Source organism: Sminthopsis crassicaudata, chromosome 3 (assembly GCF_048593235.1).
Source record: "Sminthopsis crassicaudata isolate SCR6 chromosome 3, ASM4859323v1, whole genome shotgun sequence".
Lineage (NCBI taxonomy): Eukaryota > Metazoa > Chordata > Mammalia > Dasyuromorphia > Dasyuridae > Sminthopsis > Sminthopsis crassicaudata.
The window spans coordinates 262,969,653-262,988,829 of NC_133619.1; the positions used below are offsets into that span (position 1 = coordinate 262,969,653).

General features: G+C 32.7%; 1 protein-coding gene across 7 annotated transcripts in view; it reads right to left on the bottom strand.

Annotated features, from left to right (window-relative positions):
• ERG (ETS transcription factor ERG) overlaps positions 1–19,177 on the bottom strand; it is a 130,575-nt gene that overhangs the window by 41,230 nt on the left and 70,168 nt on the right. For 6 of the 7 annotated variants that reach the window (XM_074300654.1, XM_074300653.1, XM_074300655.1 and 3 more), the window contains one exon: positions 6,044–6,195. In XM_074300654.1, coding sequence (XP_074156755.1) covers positions 6,044–6,195 — 152 coding nt within the window. Of the gene's footprint in view, positions 1–6,043; positions 6,196–6,913; positions 6,944–19,177 lie in introns of all 7 variants that reach the window. The other variant, XM_074300657.1, reaches the window with a different exon arrangement.

Sequence of the window (19,177 nt, forward strand, 5' to 3'; positions counted from 1 at the left end):
CAAGCTTGATGCAATGCAGAGTCCTCTTCTTTCTCTGAGAGTCCTCTCTTTTATTCTCCCAGAGAATGGGCGTGGGATAATGCAAGGGCTTCTGGGAAGAACCACCCCAGCCAATGAGCTTGCCCCCTCTATCAAGTCAACCTGAGTTCTCACCTTGTAATTGTCCAGAAAACCTCAGTTCTCACTTAGTAATCCTAACATATATATATATATATATATATATATATATGCATATATATATGTATATGTGTATATAATACAAAAATATACATTCCCTCACCCATGGATCCCTCCTCTTTTTCTTCGAGATTGCATTTTATTAGTGTTACTGGGTTGTTGGTTTTTTAATTTCTTTCCAGATGGTCTTTCACTTGCATGCAATTGAATTCCCCTATCAGTTATCTTCTTTTATTTCTTTAGTGAGACTTGAACATGGATTCAATTTCTTCCATTTTTGCAATTTCCAATGCATTTTCCAATATTTTTGTTGTACTAACAACAAATTTTGCTTTTATAATTATAGAGAGCCAGAACTCTGGAGAAGTATACTTGAAACAGGGTGCTAATTCAGAGGAAATGATGAGACAATGGTTATCTAATTTACATATATACTTAGTACTTAGCATGATGATGTAATGGTTCTCTAAGTTTACACATAATCAGTATGTTGTAATGATGTAATAAAAATAAGGTGTAAAAGTAAGATGTCAACAAGGACTGGAAGAGAGACATTCTCTCCAGCCTCCTGCATTCCTCCACTAAAACCAATATCTATTCAGAGGACCTCCAGAAAGCTAGCCTGGACATTACATTTTGGCGCCTGAATGTGGACTTAAGGAGTTACACTCAACAGTTCGATTGACACAATCATGAGTTCAGTAGAGAAGTCCCTGTGACCCGGAAATAGGGTTAGTACAAAAATAGACAAGCAGGAAACTATAGTAAGGGCTAAATTAGTGTTTCAACTGAAATGGGACAAATACTTAGAAAAGAACCTTCCCCATCCCAAGGGAAATGTGTACAGTGCATAATTAAATTAATATAAAACCAAGGTTTGATTGTAACTCAGAAGCAGATCATTAAACTTTTAAAAACATTAAAATACACATCTCCTTGGTTCTCTAAGGAAGAAAAATTAGAGCCAGATAAATGGAAACTAGCGGGCACAAATGCCTTTTGTAACCAGGCTATGATGCAGAACATGAAAAGACAGGGTCCCTTTTGGCAATGGACTTCCAGAGAGACTCGTCAATGCTTTCAATGTGGTAAAGTAGGGCATCTGAAAGCTCAATGTTGGCATAGAGACAAAGTGAAAAGATAGGGTGAGAGAACAAGACTCAAAATGCCATGTCCAAAATGCAACAGAGGCTTCCATTAGGCATCAGACTGTAGATTGACTCAAGAAAATGAGAGGCGGAGGCCCAGCTCCAGAGCCCCAGGCAAAAAACAAGTGGGGCATGATGGCAGCCGAGGTTACACCCAGAGAGTCTTTAGAAGTTCCGTATTCTGACTTGATCAATCAGCCAAAAAGCAATCTGATGGAAGAAAGAGATTTCATGATCTATCAGCCAAAAAGCAATCAGATGGCAAAAAGGGATTGCAATTGTGAAGAATACAGGTTTTATAACCTGACAAGACAGTGTCCAGTGCGAGCAGCTCCAATATAATCACCAGGTGATGAGGAGAGATCCAGAAAGTGGTGAAGGGAAGGGACCAAACAGGTTAACTGCTTGGGGGAGAGGGTTGGCTTGTATCTCTACAGATGGAGAAGCAATCAGATGGGTGCCAATGAGCCATATTCGCCTTGTCCATCAGAAAGAGACAGAAAAAAAGAGAAAAAAACTTCAAAACAAAGGAGAAAACCTAAGAAACATCTGACACTGAAAGAGCATGAGACTGTTGCAGGACTTCAAAACTTACAGGCATCATTGGATTCCCTGACATATGAAGTAATGGACAGTAGATTGGTTTTGGACTATCTCTTGGCTGCTGGAGTAGGTGAATGTGTTATTGTTTTTTATATACCTTCCTTCTAGGACTTATGGACATGTACTTGTGTTGTTTGTTATGTCATGTTGTTTGTTATATCATTACTAGCCTGTGTTATATTACTACGTGCTTGTATAATACCTCCCATGCTGATGGATTTATGTATACCTGTTTCAAATGAGCCCTTCAGAAAACTGCTAACAAAATATGATTTGATTCCCCATTTCCCTTTGGTGTTTTCACCTCCCTTCCTGAGAAGTCAGGGAGAGTGTGACCATCTGTGTTCTAAAACAAAAAAAGCTGGAGATGTAGAGAGCTAGAACTCTGAAAAGATGTATTTGAATCTAAGACAGCAGAACACTTAAGGCTAATTACCTACTCCATATGAGATAATGGTTCTCTAAGCATATACTTAGATAATATGATAATATGACAGGCTCTCCTCAGGATTAGCATTTGCTGAATGAGATTATCGTAGGCTAGGACTGGAGGGCTGAGGGAGAACGATCAGAGTTTCTCTGCCACAGCATGCTGAGGAGAGAAGATTTCAGCTCAAAACTTGAGAGTCCAAGATTCATCTTTATTGAGCCAAGTGGAAGCTTGCCTGCCTCCTTCACTTCTCCTCCTAAAGACCAAGGACTCTGACTGATCCTGAGGCCCTCCAGAGAACTAACCCGGATATTATACATAAGTCTTATTTCTCTTCTAAATTGATGAAGAACATACTGCTATAGTTTGGGTTCTCAAGAATCAGCAGAATCCTTTTCTTTATCAATCATTGACATATTCCTTATTATTTTTTTTCATACATTTCTATAATCTTTTCTCTTATCTGGAGCTCATTTCCCCTTCTGTTATCAATTTCCCCCTATTGATCTATCTTTGTGGTCAAGGTCTTTAATTGAGCTTTTTTTAATCCTGAGATATTTGGTAATTTCAGTCTAATTCTCTCTTCTCCCTGCCTTTTGTCACTAGAAAAAGGCTAATGTATGATATGGGAAGTTGAGGTACAGAGTTAAGTTTTGTTGCAAAGGGGGGGATCATCTTGTGCAGCTCCTGTTTGAGGAATGGAGGAATAGGATATAGAATGTATTGAGTGAGAATCTTAGATATCAGAGATTAAGCATCTACTATTAATTCATCTTGGTTTTATGTTTTGGGGAGAGGATTTGTGTCCTGGACCTTGGAGATACCAAAAGTACTTTATTTCTGCTCATAATATATATTTTGGAAAGATTTAAAATGTTATAAGAATTGCAAGAATAATTAGTCCACCACTTAACCTCTCATTAATTTTTAATTTGTTCTTAAAAAGCCATTTATCAAATGTAGTTTTAATTACACTATGATTAGTACAGACTGCTTTTCTGCATTTGTTTTTGAGGATTTTATGCCTTATTAAATAGTCAATGTATAAAGATGCCATGTATCATTTTTAAAAAGTATTTTTGTCTTCCTCACTCAGTAATCACCTGATTATTGACTTATTTTCTAAGACTGTTAATATATTTTTTTCTTATTCATCTTTTTCCTATATATCTAAATATAAAAAATATATTATGAAACTTCTTACAATTATAATTTTACCATTTCTTCCTGATATTCAATTATTTTTCCTTATGTATTTAGATGATATTATTAAATGAATATATATTTAAGTACTCATATTGATTCATTACCTGTATTGCCTTTAAGTATAATGTAGTTGCCCATCAATTTTTTTCATATTAATGTTTACTGTATGCAGTCTTATCTGAAAGTATGATTGCTACCCCTACTTTGTTTAGCTTACTTGAGACACAGATTTTTCTCAGGATTCTTATTTTGCTTCTATATGAATCTTCATGTTTCAAGAATATTTCTGGGGTGTTGGATAATAGAAGTATTTTGCTGAATTGCTCTTTCTACTCTATTTTGCTAATACTCTGTAATTTTTACAAATGAATTCATTCCATTCATGTTCTGGATTATGATTTTTAGTTGTTTATTTCCTACCATTTTATTCTCTTGTATATTTCCTTCTCCCTTACTCATATTCCAAATAAAGTGGTGAAAGAAGAGTTTGCCTAATATTTGCAATGTGCAAGAATAGAGTTTGACTTGAGCATAATCCCTCAATCCTGAAGCTTGGTGACATGAGTAAATAGAAGGAAAGACCAAACACAATGGAGATTACGACAAGCCTAAGGAGTAAAAAAGATAGCCTCAAATGTTCAAATAGAATCTTAGAGAAAAGAATTTTCTGGTTACAAGAAATAGAAGAAATTAAATCATGGTACAAAATGAATAGTAAGGAAGTGAAAATGGCAATTAATGACAATGAATTAATGCTTTAACCTTAGAAATTAACCCTCTGAAAATTATAATGGGCTAAAAAAAATATAACCACTTTGTGAGACTACAGAAATATTAAAAACAAAACAAAGCTGACCCTGGAAAATGGGCAAAAAATATATAAGGTTTGAAAATCATCTCTCTCTCTCTCTCTCTCTCTCTCTCTCTCTCTCTCTCTCTCTCTCTCTCTCTCTCTCACACACACACACACACACACACACACACACACACATAACACACACACCCCAATCATGAAAGTATAGTGCTCAAATATATTAGGGCCAGAGGGCATAATGAAAATGAAAGAATACACCCGCTTTCCTCTAAAAGAAACACCAGGATCAAAATCCAGTGTTTCCAAGTCAAAGAAAAAAAATTCTGCAAACATCCAAAAAACAAATATCAAAAAAGGAATCATAGTCAGGTTCACTCAAGGTGTGAGAGCTGCTACGGAAGAGGAGAAAGCTTGGAATATGATATTTCAGTGGATAAAAGACAAAGACTTTTAATTAAGAAAAACATGGAAAAATAAGTATAATTTTATTTGGCAGAATAAAAGTGTACCTTTAAGAGATTTCAAAGAATTTCGATGAAAAGACTAGCATTTAGGTAAACACTTTCAAATGAAAAGCACCAAGAAATTGCTGCATTTTTTTGTTTTAGCAAAAAACTGGAAAGTAAGGTGGTTGCCATTGATTGGGATATGGTTGATCAAACTATGTTAAAGGAATGTATTTGGATATTACTGGGTCTTTAGAAAAAAATTAAAATGATGAATACATTTGGACAGGTTTGTATAAACTGATAAAGAGTAAAACAAGTACAATCAGGAGCACAATTTATATGATGACTATATTTAAATAAATACAGTCTTTATTACTCATCGATTCAAGGGCCAACTAGGACTTCAGATCATTACTATAAAAACATGATAAAACTACTTCTTAATAGAAAAAAAATGATAGACTAGAGGTGCTGACTGAAGTATATATTTTCAGATAACATCAATATATTTTGTTAGACTATTTTCATTTGTTTCATAATGGATTTTTTTTTTTAGTTGAAATGGAGGAATTGGTAGGATGAGGGAAACTGGAAATATAATACCTCTCTCAAAAAAATAAAGTATCCATGAAGTATTTTTAAAAACACATAAAAGATAATAAAAGAAATTTTAGGGGAAATCAAAGTAAAATCGTTTTGGAATGAACACATTATATCTCATGTATTTTTTTTGTGTGAGGTAATTGGGGCTAAGTGACTTGCCCAGAGTCACACAGCTAGAAAGTGTGAAGTGTCTGAGGTCGGATTTGAACTCAGGTCCTCCTGACTTCAGGGCTGGTGCTCACGTATTTTTTTTTAATCTATATATTATAGAGAATCGTAGTTTCATATAAAATTTTTTTTTGTTTTCCTTTCTATATGGGAATGTTCATTGTTGTTGATGTTTGTTAAAATCTGAATAACAAAAATTTTAAAAATTAATACTTATAAAAACTGAAGTTGTCAGTAAGCAAACATTTTTAAATGTTTATCCAGGGCCTATATTTGGTGCTGGGATTATAAAAATGGATGTGACAAATCAAAACAAAACCAGTGCATGGTGACTACATTCATATAATAACTGAGCTTATAGAAAATGTATACAGAATAGATGAAGGTATTCTGAAAAAGGAAGATTTATATACTTATATAATTTATGAATTTGTAAGCTTCTGACCTGCAGGTACAATAACCCTTCGTTCATTTGTTGTCATGTTGGTTGATAGAATATGCTTCTCCTCCAAAAAGTTGCCATAATTCATTCCAACATTATCTTGGCTGTTGACCATCTTCCCACCCTTTGCAGCACTGCAGTCATCAGGAGAGTTCCTAGACAAATATAAGGTATTTTCTTCAATTAATATGACACTCAGAAAGAATCCCTTAAAATCACATACTAGGTGAAAGAAGTGAAGGATAACAAAGGAGAGATAGAAAAAATATATAGAGAAAAGAACTGCTAAGAGAATAACTTAGCAGTGTTAACTTAATTTCTATATAAGTTGCAAAGTGAACAAAGTATCATGGCTTCTATTTCTTCAAATAATTCCATTTTGAAACTATAATATCAAAACTCTAAGAGTAGCAATTGATGATATTTACTTGTTCTTCTACTGTTCTTTTTTTTCTATTTTCAATTCATTGTTAAACTAAAACTTTGAATTACTTGTTCTAAAATAAATGTCAAAATGTATATATGATAAAAAATAGTAAACGTCCCAACATAAATTGTTTTTATTTATTTTGGTACTACTGTAGCAATCTCTTTTGATAAGCCAGTTGAAATATTCACTATGTTTTATGGCAACAAGGCTAGAAAATATCTCAAGAACTAAGTTGACAAAAACTCAAACTCCTCTAGAGGTTGATCTGCAACAAATTCTAATAACATTTTAAAGAAATTACTGGAAGCAATCTTAACATTGCAATTACCCAAATCCAGACATCTAGAAGCATCAATATGCTACTTAGCCACAAAAAAAAAACCCCAAATTATGGAGTTTTTGCTTGGATTAATTCCATTCATTTGTAGAAGAAAAGAACTCACTTGAATCTCCATTTATATTGCTAACTGGACCTGTGTGAGAAAAATGGTGAAATCTGATAAGTTTGAAGAAAATGCTAAAATTTTTAATAGGACATCCCATTAAAAATAGCTATTTCAAACTATACAGAAATAAGAAAAGTTGTAAATGAAGGACATACAGGCTTTCTTAGATTTTTGGACCTCTAATTTGCAGATTAGAGTTGTTTGGATAAATTATTTAAAGTTTTAAGGAAATTCTTCTTAAAAGGCTGATATTTACCTTGCTTGGGGGAAACCTCAAACACCTGAGAAATGGCTCCCAAGAATGCAACCATTTCTATATGGATGTATTCAGATTTATTTTTCTAATTCTAATTTGTCTCCTGACCTACAGTCACAACTATCTTTTAAACATCTAAAACTGGATATTATTTAAGCATCTTAAATTCCATAAATCTAGAGATAAACTTTTTAATATTTCCCTAAAGCCATCCCCTCTTCCTACCTTCCCTATTATTGTTGAAGGCAATAGCATTCTGTTAGTCATCCATGCTTAAAAACTGGGCACCACTGTGGAATTCTCATTATCAGCCCTAATCTGTAATATAATATCTGTTGTCAAGTCCTGTAAATTCTACTTCCACAACTTTATATATATATATATATATACATTCCTTTTTATTCTCTCACTATACCATCATTTTGGTGTAGTCCTTCACTACCTCTCAATTGGACTATTGCAATAAATTTTTCATTGGTCTCCCTGCTATATGTCTTTCTTCACTCCAGCCCATTGTTCACTCAGATATCAAAATGATCTTTCTAAAGTGCAGCAATCATATGACTCACATTCAATAAATGCTGGTAGCTCCCTGTTACCAGGATTAAATGTAAAATCATCTGTTTCAACTTTTAAAGCCCTTAATAGCCTATCTCTTTTTATATTTTCAGACTTCTTACTCTTTATTATCCCCTAATAGTCCATGATTCAGTGACATTGATCTCCTTATTGCTCTTTATGCATAATCTTCCATCTCTGGACTCCATGTCTATTTTTTATGCTTTGAATTCAATTGATTTTCATTTCTACTTTAAAACTTCTCTGGTTTCATTCAAGTTTCAGCTAAAATTCTACCATGAGCAAAAAAACAAATAAATAATGATAAATAAATAAAAAGCCTTCAATATGATGCTTTACCTTTAAGATTATCTCCAATTTATTTAGGAAATAAGGATTTTTCATGTCATGAGAGCATGTTGAGCTCCCTGAAAGCAGACTCATTTTTTTCTATCTCCAGTTCATTGTTAAATTAAAACTTTACTTTCTATAAGCATATGGGACCCCTTTTTGAATAAGCAAAACATTTTTTCTTTTTTTGGATGATTTTTGATTCGATGATTTAATGATTTTTGATGATTTGATGATTTTGATGATTTTCCCCAGTTACATTCAAAACAAAATTTATTTTTACATTTGTTTTTTAATATTTTTGAGTTCTAAATTCTCTCCCTTATCCCCACCCACAATTAAGAAACCACATGTGAAGTTATGCAAAACATTTCCATAAAAGTCAAGTTGTGAAAGAAAACATAGCTCTCCCACCCTAATGAAAATAAAAACCCTCAAGAAAAATTAAATTAAAAAGAAAGACTGAGATAGAAAAGAGAGAATGTTTCAGCCTACATTCAGACACAATCAGTTCCTTCTCTGGGTATAGATAGGATTTCTCATCATAAGTCTTTCAGAGAAGCTGTGGATGATTATACTATTGAGAATAGCAAAAATCATTTACAGCTAGTCAACCCCCAACATTGATATTACTTTGCATATAGCACATTTCACTTTGCTGGAGTTCAGGGAGGACTTTCCAGTTTTGTTTGTTTGTTTGTTTTCTGAGAGCCTCCTGCTCATCATTTCCCATAGAACAATACTACTACATCACAAACACAAAGCACAGTTTACTGAGTCATTCCCCAATTGATAGGCATCCTTACAACTTCCAAATATTTTGCCCTGAGAAAATTTTTGCACATATAGGTCATTTCCCTTTTTTGAAAAATCTCTTTTGGTATTTATGTTGAGTAGTGGTACTGTTTAGATCAAAGAATTTATAGTCCTTTGGAAACAGATCAAATCTTTTGATTATTTATCAATTGGGGCATGGCTCTTGTTTTTTTTTATATAAATTTCATTGAGTTCCCTCTATGTTTGAGAAATAAGGGCTTATCAGAGAACCTTTCTTCAATTTTTTTTTTTTTTTTTTTTTTTTTTGCAATTGGGAGGAATTATGTATTTCCCTCCAGTTATTCTTTCCTTTCATCCTGTCCCTCCTCAAAAGTGTTTTGGTACTGATTACTCCCTCCCCAAATATGTCCTCTCCTTTATCACCCTCTTTTCTTCCCATATTCCATTCACCTCCTATTTTCCTGCAAATAGCGGTTTCTATGACGCTATTAAGCATGTATATTATTTCCACTTTGAGCCAGTTCTAATGAGAGTAAGGATCACTCGCTCACCCTCATCCCCCCCCCCTTCTCCTCCACTATAAAAGCTTTTCCTTGCCTCTTTTTTATGGCAGATAATTTTAAGCAAAATATTTTTTTAAGAAAATTATATCTATATAACAACAAGTTAGGAAATGATACATTAACTAGAGTGGAATTATTCAAAATTAGTAATAAAATTATTTCAGATTAGAAGGCAATGTTGATATTCACTCAACAGCATCATTTAAGGTTTACATTGCATTTCCTGAGTAAAATCAAGCTCACCTTGTCTTTGTCTGTGTCCCAGTGTTTGCATGTATGTTGTTAAAGTGGTAGCCTAGCTTACCACATTTGAATATCTCAAAGTTGTATCTCTAATTTTAGGCCTAGCTTTTTTATAATCTCATCAATATCTGAGCATCAGATATAGTTGTACCATGATTTCAAAAACAAAATCAAAGGAAAACTTTTATAAAATTGCTTGAAATTTTTATAATTTCAGAGCAAGTTAATTCACCATCTTGATTTTGGATACCTTAGAAATGAACTTTGCTTTTGACTTAAGAAATGATCTTGAACTTCCTTTTCTTCTCTTGTGGTCTTTGTTCTGGGTTGCTAAAGATTATATCTTAGGCAAATATTTTGATACATGAAACTTTCTCTACATAAAAGATATTTTATCTGCTGTTACATCACCCATCACTCTATAATGTACTCCCAGCAGAACAGATGACCACAAAGTATAACTATTGCATCCCTATGCAGATTACACTCTGATTTGGGAAACATTTTTATTTTGCTCATCATAAGTTCATAAGTTTAGGCATATTTCCATTCCTTCAATGTAAGCTACCTCTTGTTTAAATCATAGATCTGTATCCCAACTAAAAGCATCACATATAGGATAGACACTATCCTTTGCAGCTTGTAATTTTAATGATCATTATAGTCATCTACCAAGAAAACAGCACTCACAGACATAAGTGATTCTTATCAACCTATTTGGGGCAGCTAGAAATCCAGCACAACAGATAGAGTGCCATGACCAAAATCAGGAAGACTCATCTTTCTGAGTTCAAATATGACTTTAGACTTACTAAATGTGGACAAATCATTTAACCTTGTTTGCCTCCGTTTTCTCATCTATAAAATGAGCCAGAGAAGGAAATGCAAACTGCTCCAGTGTCTTTGCCAAGAAAACCCCAAATGAAATAACAAATTGTCAAATGCAACTGAAATGACTCAATAATAACAAATCACCTTTAAATTCCACTTATGTTTTGTAATTAAGAAACCATATAGATATAACAGTGCTTTTTTTGTAATTTCTTTGCAGCAGATTGAGTGTGATGATGAGGGGAAAAAAACTAATATTGATCAGTGAAACTAAGACGTTTGTCTTGGAGAGATTGTTTCGAGTAATGTTCATATTCTTCACCGAGAGTCTGGTATTCTGAAAATATGGTGACATTATCTTATGCTATCTTTAATGGCAATTTAATTTTATTCCTTTAATTCAGTCCTTTTTATTTCCCGGTAGGCTGTTCAAGGAACCTCCAGATGTGTTTAATAGACTACCTTGGTAATATTCATTTTTGCCTGGTATGAATAACTTTGGGAGGTTGTTTACAAACTGATATGTTCTTGGCCCACAGATTGAAACCATTACACCTCTAGGAACAAGGTCTAAAAAATATAGCTTTTTAAAGGATAGAATTATTTTCATCACAGTTTATTAATTACTCTCTGTTTTAAGAGTGGTCACAATCTCATACAACACTCTAGACTAGAGGTTAATGAATGATACATATGGAGCCTAGAAATAAAATACATAAGAATGATTCTTAGATAGAATGCCTTAAAGAATATTCATTCAAGCTTTTTATTTTTTTTTTTTTTTTTTTAATTTTTTTTATTATATATATATATATATATATATATATATTTTATAATATTATCCCTTGTATTCATTTTTCCAAATTACCCCCCCTCCCTTATTCCCTCCCCCCGACAACAGGCAATACCATACTTTTACATGTGTTACATATAGTCTAAGTACAATACATGTGTGTGAATATCATTTTCTTGTTGCACAATAAACATTAGAATCCGAAGGTACATGCAACCTGGGCAGACAGATATTAGTGCTAACAATTTACATTCCCCTCCCAGTGTTTCTTCTCTGGGTGTATCTACCTCTGTCCATCATTGATCAACTGGAAGTGAGTTGGATCTTCTTTATGTTGAAGATTTCCACTTCCATCAGAATACATCCTCATACAGTATCGTTGTTGAAGTATACAGTGATCTTCTGGTTCTGCTCATTTCACTCAGCATCAGTTGATTTAAGTCTCTCCAAGCCTCTCTGTATTCCTCCTGCTGGTCATTTCTTACTGAGCAATAATATTCCATAACTTTCATATACCACAATTTACCCAACCATTCTCCAACTGATGGACATCCATTCATCTTCCAGTTTCTAGCTACAACAAAAAGAGCTGCCACAAACATTTTGGCACATATATGTCTCTTTCCGCTCTTTAGTATTTCTTTGGGATATAATCCCAGTAGTAGCGCTGCTGGGTCAAAGGGTATGCACAGTTTGATAACTTTTTGGGCATAATTCCAGATTGCTCTCCAGAATGGCTGGATTCTTTCACAACTCCACCAGCAATGTATTAGTGTCCCAATTTCCCCACATCCCCTCCAACATTTGTCATTATTTGTTCCTGTCATCTTAGCCAATCTGACAGGTGTGTAGTGGTATCTCAGAGTGGTCTTAATTTGCATTTCTCTGATCAGTAGTGATTTGGAACACTCTTTCATGTGAGTGGATATAGTTTCAATTTCTTCCTCTGAGAATTGTCTGTTCATATCCTTTGACCATTTATCAATTGGAGAATGGTTTGGTTTCTTATAAATTATGGTCAGTTCTCTATATATTTTGGAAATGAGACCTTTGTCAGAACCTTTGTTTTTAAAAATATTTTCCCAATTTGTTACTTCCCTTCTAATCTTGTTTGCATTAGTATTATTTGTACAGAAACTTTTTAGTTTGATGTAATCAAAATCTTCTATTTTGTGATCAATAATGATCTCTAGTTCTCCTCTGGTCATAAATTCCTTCCTCCTCCACAAGTCTGAGAGGTAGATTATCCTCTGTTCCTCTAATCTATTTATTATCTCCCTCTTTATGCCTAAATCATGGACCCATTTTGATCTTATCTTGGTATATGGTGTTAAGTGTGGATCCATATCTAATTTCTGCCAAACTAATTTCCAGTTTTCCCAACAGTTTTTTCCGAATAATGAATTTTTATCCCTAATGTTGGAATCTTTGGGTTTGTCAAAGATTAGATTGCTATAGATGTACCCTTTTTTGTCCTTTGTATCTAATCTGTTCCACTGATCTACCGGTCTATTTCTTAGCCAATACCAAATGGTTTTGGTGACTGCTGCTATATAATATAGCTTTAGATCAGGTACACTTAGACCACCTTCCTCTGAGTTTTTTTTCATTAGTTCCCTTGCAATTCTTGACCTTTTATTCTTCCATATGAATTTTGTTGTTATTTTTTCTAGGTCATTAAAATAGTTTCTTGGGAGTCTGATTGGTATAGCACTAAATAAATAGATTAGTTTGGGGAGTATTGTCATCTTTATTATATTCGCTCGGCCTATCCAAGAGCACTGAATGTCTTTCCAATTATTTAAATCTGATTTTATTTTTGTGGCAAGTGTTTTGTAATTTTTCTCATATAATTCCTGACTTTTCTTTGGTAGATGGATTCCCAAATATTTTATACTATCAACATTTGTTTGGAATGGAATTTCTCTTTGTATCTCTTGCTGTTGCATTTTGTTAGTGATATATAAAAATGCCGAGGATTTATGTGGATTTATTTTGTATCCTGCCACTTTGCTGAATTTTTGAATTATTTCTAGTAGCTTTTTAGCAGAGTCTTTGGGGTTCTCTAAGTATACCATCATGTCATCTGCAAAAAGTGATAGTTTAATTTCCTCATTTCCTACTCTAATTCCTTGAATCTCTTTCTCGGCTCTTATTGCCGAGGCTAGCGTTTCTAGTACTATATTGAATAGTAATGGTGATAGTGGGCAACCTTGTTTCACTCCTGCTTACTGGGAAAGGTTGCAGTTTATTTCTATTGCATATTATGCTTACTGACGGTCTTAAATATATACTCCTGATTATTCTAAGGAATAATCCATTTATTCCTATACTCTCAAGAGTTTTTAGTAGGAATGGATGTTGGATTTTGTCAAATGCTTTTTCTGCATCTATTGAGATGATCATATGGTTCTTATTAATTTGATTATTAATATGGTCAATTATATTAATAGTTTTCCTAATATTAAACCAGCCCTGCATTCCTGGAATAAATCCTACTTGATCATAGTGTATTATCTTGGAGATGATTTTCTGAAGTCTTTTTGCTAATATCTTATTTAAGATTTTAGCATCAATATTCATTAAGGAGATTGGTCTATAATTTTCTTTCTCAGTTTTCGATCTACCAGGTTTAGGTATCAGTACCATGTCTGTGTCATAAAAGGAATTTGGTAGGACTCCTTCATCCCCTATTTTTTCAAATAATTTATATAACATTGGGGCTAATTGTTCTTTAAATGTTTGGTAGAATTCACATGTGAATCCATCTGGCCCTGGGGATTTTTTCCTGGGGAGTTGATTAATAGCTTGTTCTATTTCTTTTTCTGAAATGGGACTATTTAAGCAATTTATCTCCTCCTCTGTTAATCTAGGGAGCCTATATTTTTGGAGGAAGTCATCCATTTCACTTAAGTTATCAAATTTATTGCATAAAGTTGGGCAAAGTAACTCCTTATTATTTCTCTAATTTCCTCTTCATTGGTGGAAAGATCCCCCTTTTCATTTGTAAGACTATCAATTTGATTTTCCTCTTTCTTTTTTTTGATCAAATTTACCAAAGGTTTATCTATTTTATTGGCTTTTTCATAAAACCAACTCTTGGTTTTATTTATTAATTCAATAGTTTTTTTACTTTCAATTTTATTGATTTCTCCTTTTAATTTTTGTATTTCGAGTTTAATTTTTGGTTGGGGGATTATCAATTATTATTTAAAAATTGAAGATATAAGTCTCTATGTCATTGCCTTTATATCTGCTAATGTGCATTTAATAAAGATGATGTTTGAAGTTACCAAGTAGCAAGGAAAACTTCTTGAGAAGAAAATTTTTATTATGCACAATCTTCTTTGGCATGTCAAAGCTCTTTTAAGCAATCTGAACCATATGTTCTATTTTCAGATGATAAGGATTAGTCGTCCATTTAGCTTAAAATATGTTTAGCAAAAAATATCTCAACTAAAATCTTTGCATTAGGAAAATTGATATGCTTTAAATGATAAACTTCTAATATAGTTTTTATTTGCTAGTGTTTTTAAAGTAAAATTATGCAGTTTGCCATTAATTGCTTGTAAATATAATATTTTATTAAAAGTAAAATGTTTGAGCCTCATATAGAAGTTTTTAGTCAAACATTATTTTGGCTGATATGCATTTAGCAAGATATCTTATAAATTGTTAAAAATCCACTAGTATAATCGTGACTATGGATAGAGAACTGACCTCAAAAGTAGAAAGACTTGCATTAAGTCCTGGCTTGGATATATAGTGGCTGTTCAATTCTGGGCTAATCATTTAATCTCTCAGAAATCTAGGTAATGCTCTAAGACTGTAAGTTGCAGAGAAAGTTCTATTGTATATTGGTGGTTGAAATTTTTCTTATTTGTAGTTTTCTATATCAGTGAAATCACAGATCTACTTCCTATTTCTAAAAGCTATTGAAGGTTCTAAATCTAGACTCAAACTTAGTTTTCTTATTATTTCCAATTTATGATGAACAAAATGTAATAGTTCTGCTTCTCCTCCTTAACAAAGGAGATGGATGTAGAGATGGAATATTTCCTTATTTCTTCTGCCCCTAATTTATAATCCTATGAGTTCTATCCCAAAAGGAGCATGGAAAAAGATGGCTGAAAAACATATAGAATCTTATAGGACCAACTTCATAGCAATTCCATTAGATTGCATTCTCTGATTATCTATTTGTACTAAAACAGCAATTAAAGGAGTATGGCTACTATTTGTGGCTTCATAAGTTTTTGAAACATTGGATCATGGCTACAGGTACAAGATGAGGAAGGAATAAAGAAAAGCTTCTTAATCTTATATAATGAGAAGATTGTATTTTAATAATAGCCTGTGAGTTAGTTGCTATTGTTATTATCTTTACATTATAAAAGAAGAAATCAAGACCAAAAGAGATTGCTATTTGCCCAGCTAATAATGACTTCAAGTTCAATATTCTCATACAACACTCTAGACTAGAGGTTAATGAATGATACATATGGAGCCTAGAAATAAAATACATAAGAATGATTCTCCTAGATGTCATTAGTATCCTGATTGTGTTCAAGAGAGAATTAAGCACAAATCTCAAAAAAAAAAATCTAAATTATTTAATGGGTATGAAATAACTCATTTCAAAAAGTCTTTATGAGAATTAAGTGTAAGTGAATCAGGAACATTGACTATTTTTCTTATAATGCTTTGGAATTTTTAAATTAATGGGGAAGAAGCACCTAAGGAAAAAGTGAATTTAGAATTTTGCTAAAGTCCAAGTATAAAGTGAAAATATATTTTGCTAAACCCCAAACTTTTTAACATAAAGTAATGAAATTATAAAGATACTTTATCCCCATGTACTCAGTAATCATATGCCTAAACTCTTTTCTAACCAAAAAATGCCTATCTCTTTTTAAAAGATCATATAGATAATCTGACATAATCTCCTAAATCATTTGATAGGACAATATGTATCAGTCATGAGAAATGCATAAGCCACCTATCAAATTGGAGATATTTCCAATTGCCAAGGCAAAAAAAAAAATGTTCACTACTCAAAGGTTGTTGTTCAAAAATCATAAAATTATTGAAGAGAAATTCAAAGCAAAAGCCAAAGCAAACTCAAAACTAATCTCTCTTTCCTTCTGTTCTTAATCCCATCCTTTCCTATATAGTCAGTAATTGCTTCCTCAAGTTCATTTATCTTCTTTCTTTACATTAATTCCTTTCCATCAAACTGAATGCATAATATATAAACAAAAGAATAAATAAATCCTTCTTTCGACTCTTTTGCCATATTTTGTCAATCTCCTTGAAAAAGTTATCTCTTCTTTATCAACACCCACTTTATCCTCAACACTTTACTATATGATTTTTTCCCTCACTTTTACTGAAATTTTTCTTTCAAAGATCACTATTAACCTTCTGATTGTCAAATAAACTAGCCCCTAACATCTTTAACCCATCTTAAATACTTGATAATTCCTTTCTTTTGAATACTCTTTTTATCTTCCTTTTCCAAATGCAACACTTCCTTGGATCTTCTACCTCCTACCTCCTTACCTCATTTTTCTATTTCTTTTTCCAACTTGTCCTATTCTCAGCTCCTTAAATCAGGAGAATTACAAATGTTTTTGCATTTATCCCTATTTCATTATTTTACTGTAAACTCCCTCAACTCAATTTCAATCATTCCCACACTTCAGCTATTTCTTCTATGCAGATAATTTATAACTCTGAGTCTACAGATTTAACCTCTTTCTTGACCTTTAAATCCACATCTCTCAAAGTTTTAAATTTTTTCTACCTAGATGTCCGACCATCTCCTTAAAGTCAGCATTTTGAAACCAAAGCTTAGTATCTTTACCATATTACTTAATCTTCCTTCTGAACAATTTTATTACTAAAACTTCTATTTAACCAATAGCCTATATTTGAAATGCTGATGTCATTTTTTACATTTTATTCTCCCTCATCTCTCATATCCAATTAATTTCCAAATGCTTTTGATTCTTTCTTTGCTTATATAGTCCACATGATTCTGTCTATATGTGTCTCACAGGCAAGATCAGATATCTGGAGTTTCTTTCTCCAAAGACTTTGATTTCTGGGAGAATGGGAAGCAGGATGTTGGAGCAGAAGCTGGCCATTTTGCTCTCTACAGAGAATGGGAGTTTCCAATTTAGAAGTGGATCTATCTGCCCCCTTATATATTGATGGAGCAATGAGCAATTAATCTCTGTCAATAAGGAGCAGAGTCCCATACAATAGACTCTTTAAACCAGGGATTATATTTCTTATATATCTCTTTTGTCAGCAATCATTTTAATATAGATTTTCACCAATAGCTTGAACTTTTATAGTAGCATTTTAATAGGTCTTTTTTAAACCTGTTTACTATTTCTTTACTTCATTCTTCACACCATTGACATTCTGAAATTTTTTGTGTATAGTCCCAGTCATGGCACTTTAGTGCTTCCTTCTTAAACTGTTCAATCCCTACTTATCCTTTAATCCAAATCAAATGCCACATCCTCCAGTTGGTTGCCTTTTCTTTTTTTTTAATTTAAAAAAAATTTTTTGTTATTTTGAATTTGATAAACACCAAACACAGTGAAGATTTCCACATTCAAAAAAAAAAAAAGAATGGGGAAAGGATTATAAATGAAACTACAAATCTTTATTATGTATCATTTGTATTTTTAAAATACATAATAAATTTAACATATCAGTTTCAAAGTGATCTCACTGATTTACATCTCCCTTTAAAGCTCCTTCCCTTCTCTGCATATAAAAATACCTAAATAGAACACTTTCTCTTTTTTTGTCATGTATCTCTAAGTTTTGATAAAATATTTGGAGTTTATCTCCTTTACTTTTTAAAAGCAGGGATCATTGCTATGTTTTGCTTTATCAGTATAATAATTTGATTTTTATTGGGTTGTTGTTAATATGGTCTATTATGCTTATAGTTTGCCTTATTGCACCAACCCTGAATGCCTGACATAAATTCAACCTGATCATAAGATGCAATCTTCTTTAATATGTTGCTTTATTGTCTTTTTAAAAATATTTGCTGTACATTTTTGTATAAATATTTATTTGGGATGCAGTCTTAGAGTTTTCTGATTCTCCACTTTTTCTTTTCTCCATTTAGATATCAAGAGACTCTTTAGGTATCATAATGTTACGCCACAGTTCTCTTTTATTGTCCTGACTCAGTTTCTCCAATTATCCTGACTCAGTTTCCCTACTTCTCAAAGCTCAGTCCTGCAAAACCTCCCCTCCCTCTTTATCAGAATATTTAATAATGATAAAAGATCTTATGTTTTAGAATATCAGAATGTCTTTCCCCATCCTAAGCTATCAGAATGTTTTATACCATCTTATCAAGATGCCTCTCCCCATCTCCGGGGTTCCTCCCCCCATGCTTCCCCTCACCCTGTCAGAACTGGATTGGTTCCCACTCTCAGCACCCTGACTCCATCCCCCCCTCAGTCTATCCCTGAGTCTGAGCCATGTGTTTATTGATATGCTTTGTTTATTGGTATTTTATATATTTGTAAATATTCATCCATTTCATTTAAATTATCTATTTGTTGGCATGTAAAGGGCAAAGTAGTATTTAAAATTTTCCTTTATTTCTTGTACATGTGCTGTAAATTAGATTATTGCTATCTGTGCTGCTTTTCCTTATAATTCAGTTAACTTTCAGTTTAAAATTTAGATGCTGTGCCACTTGGTGCTTATATATTAAGTATTGATACTATTTCTTTAACAACATTGCCTTGAAACAAAATATAGTTTCCCTTTTTATCTCTTTTAATGTTATCTCTTTTTGCTTTTGCCTTTACTGAGATTATGATTTTTTAACCTCTGGTGTTTAGTTT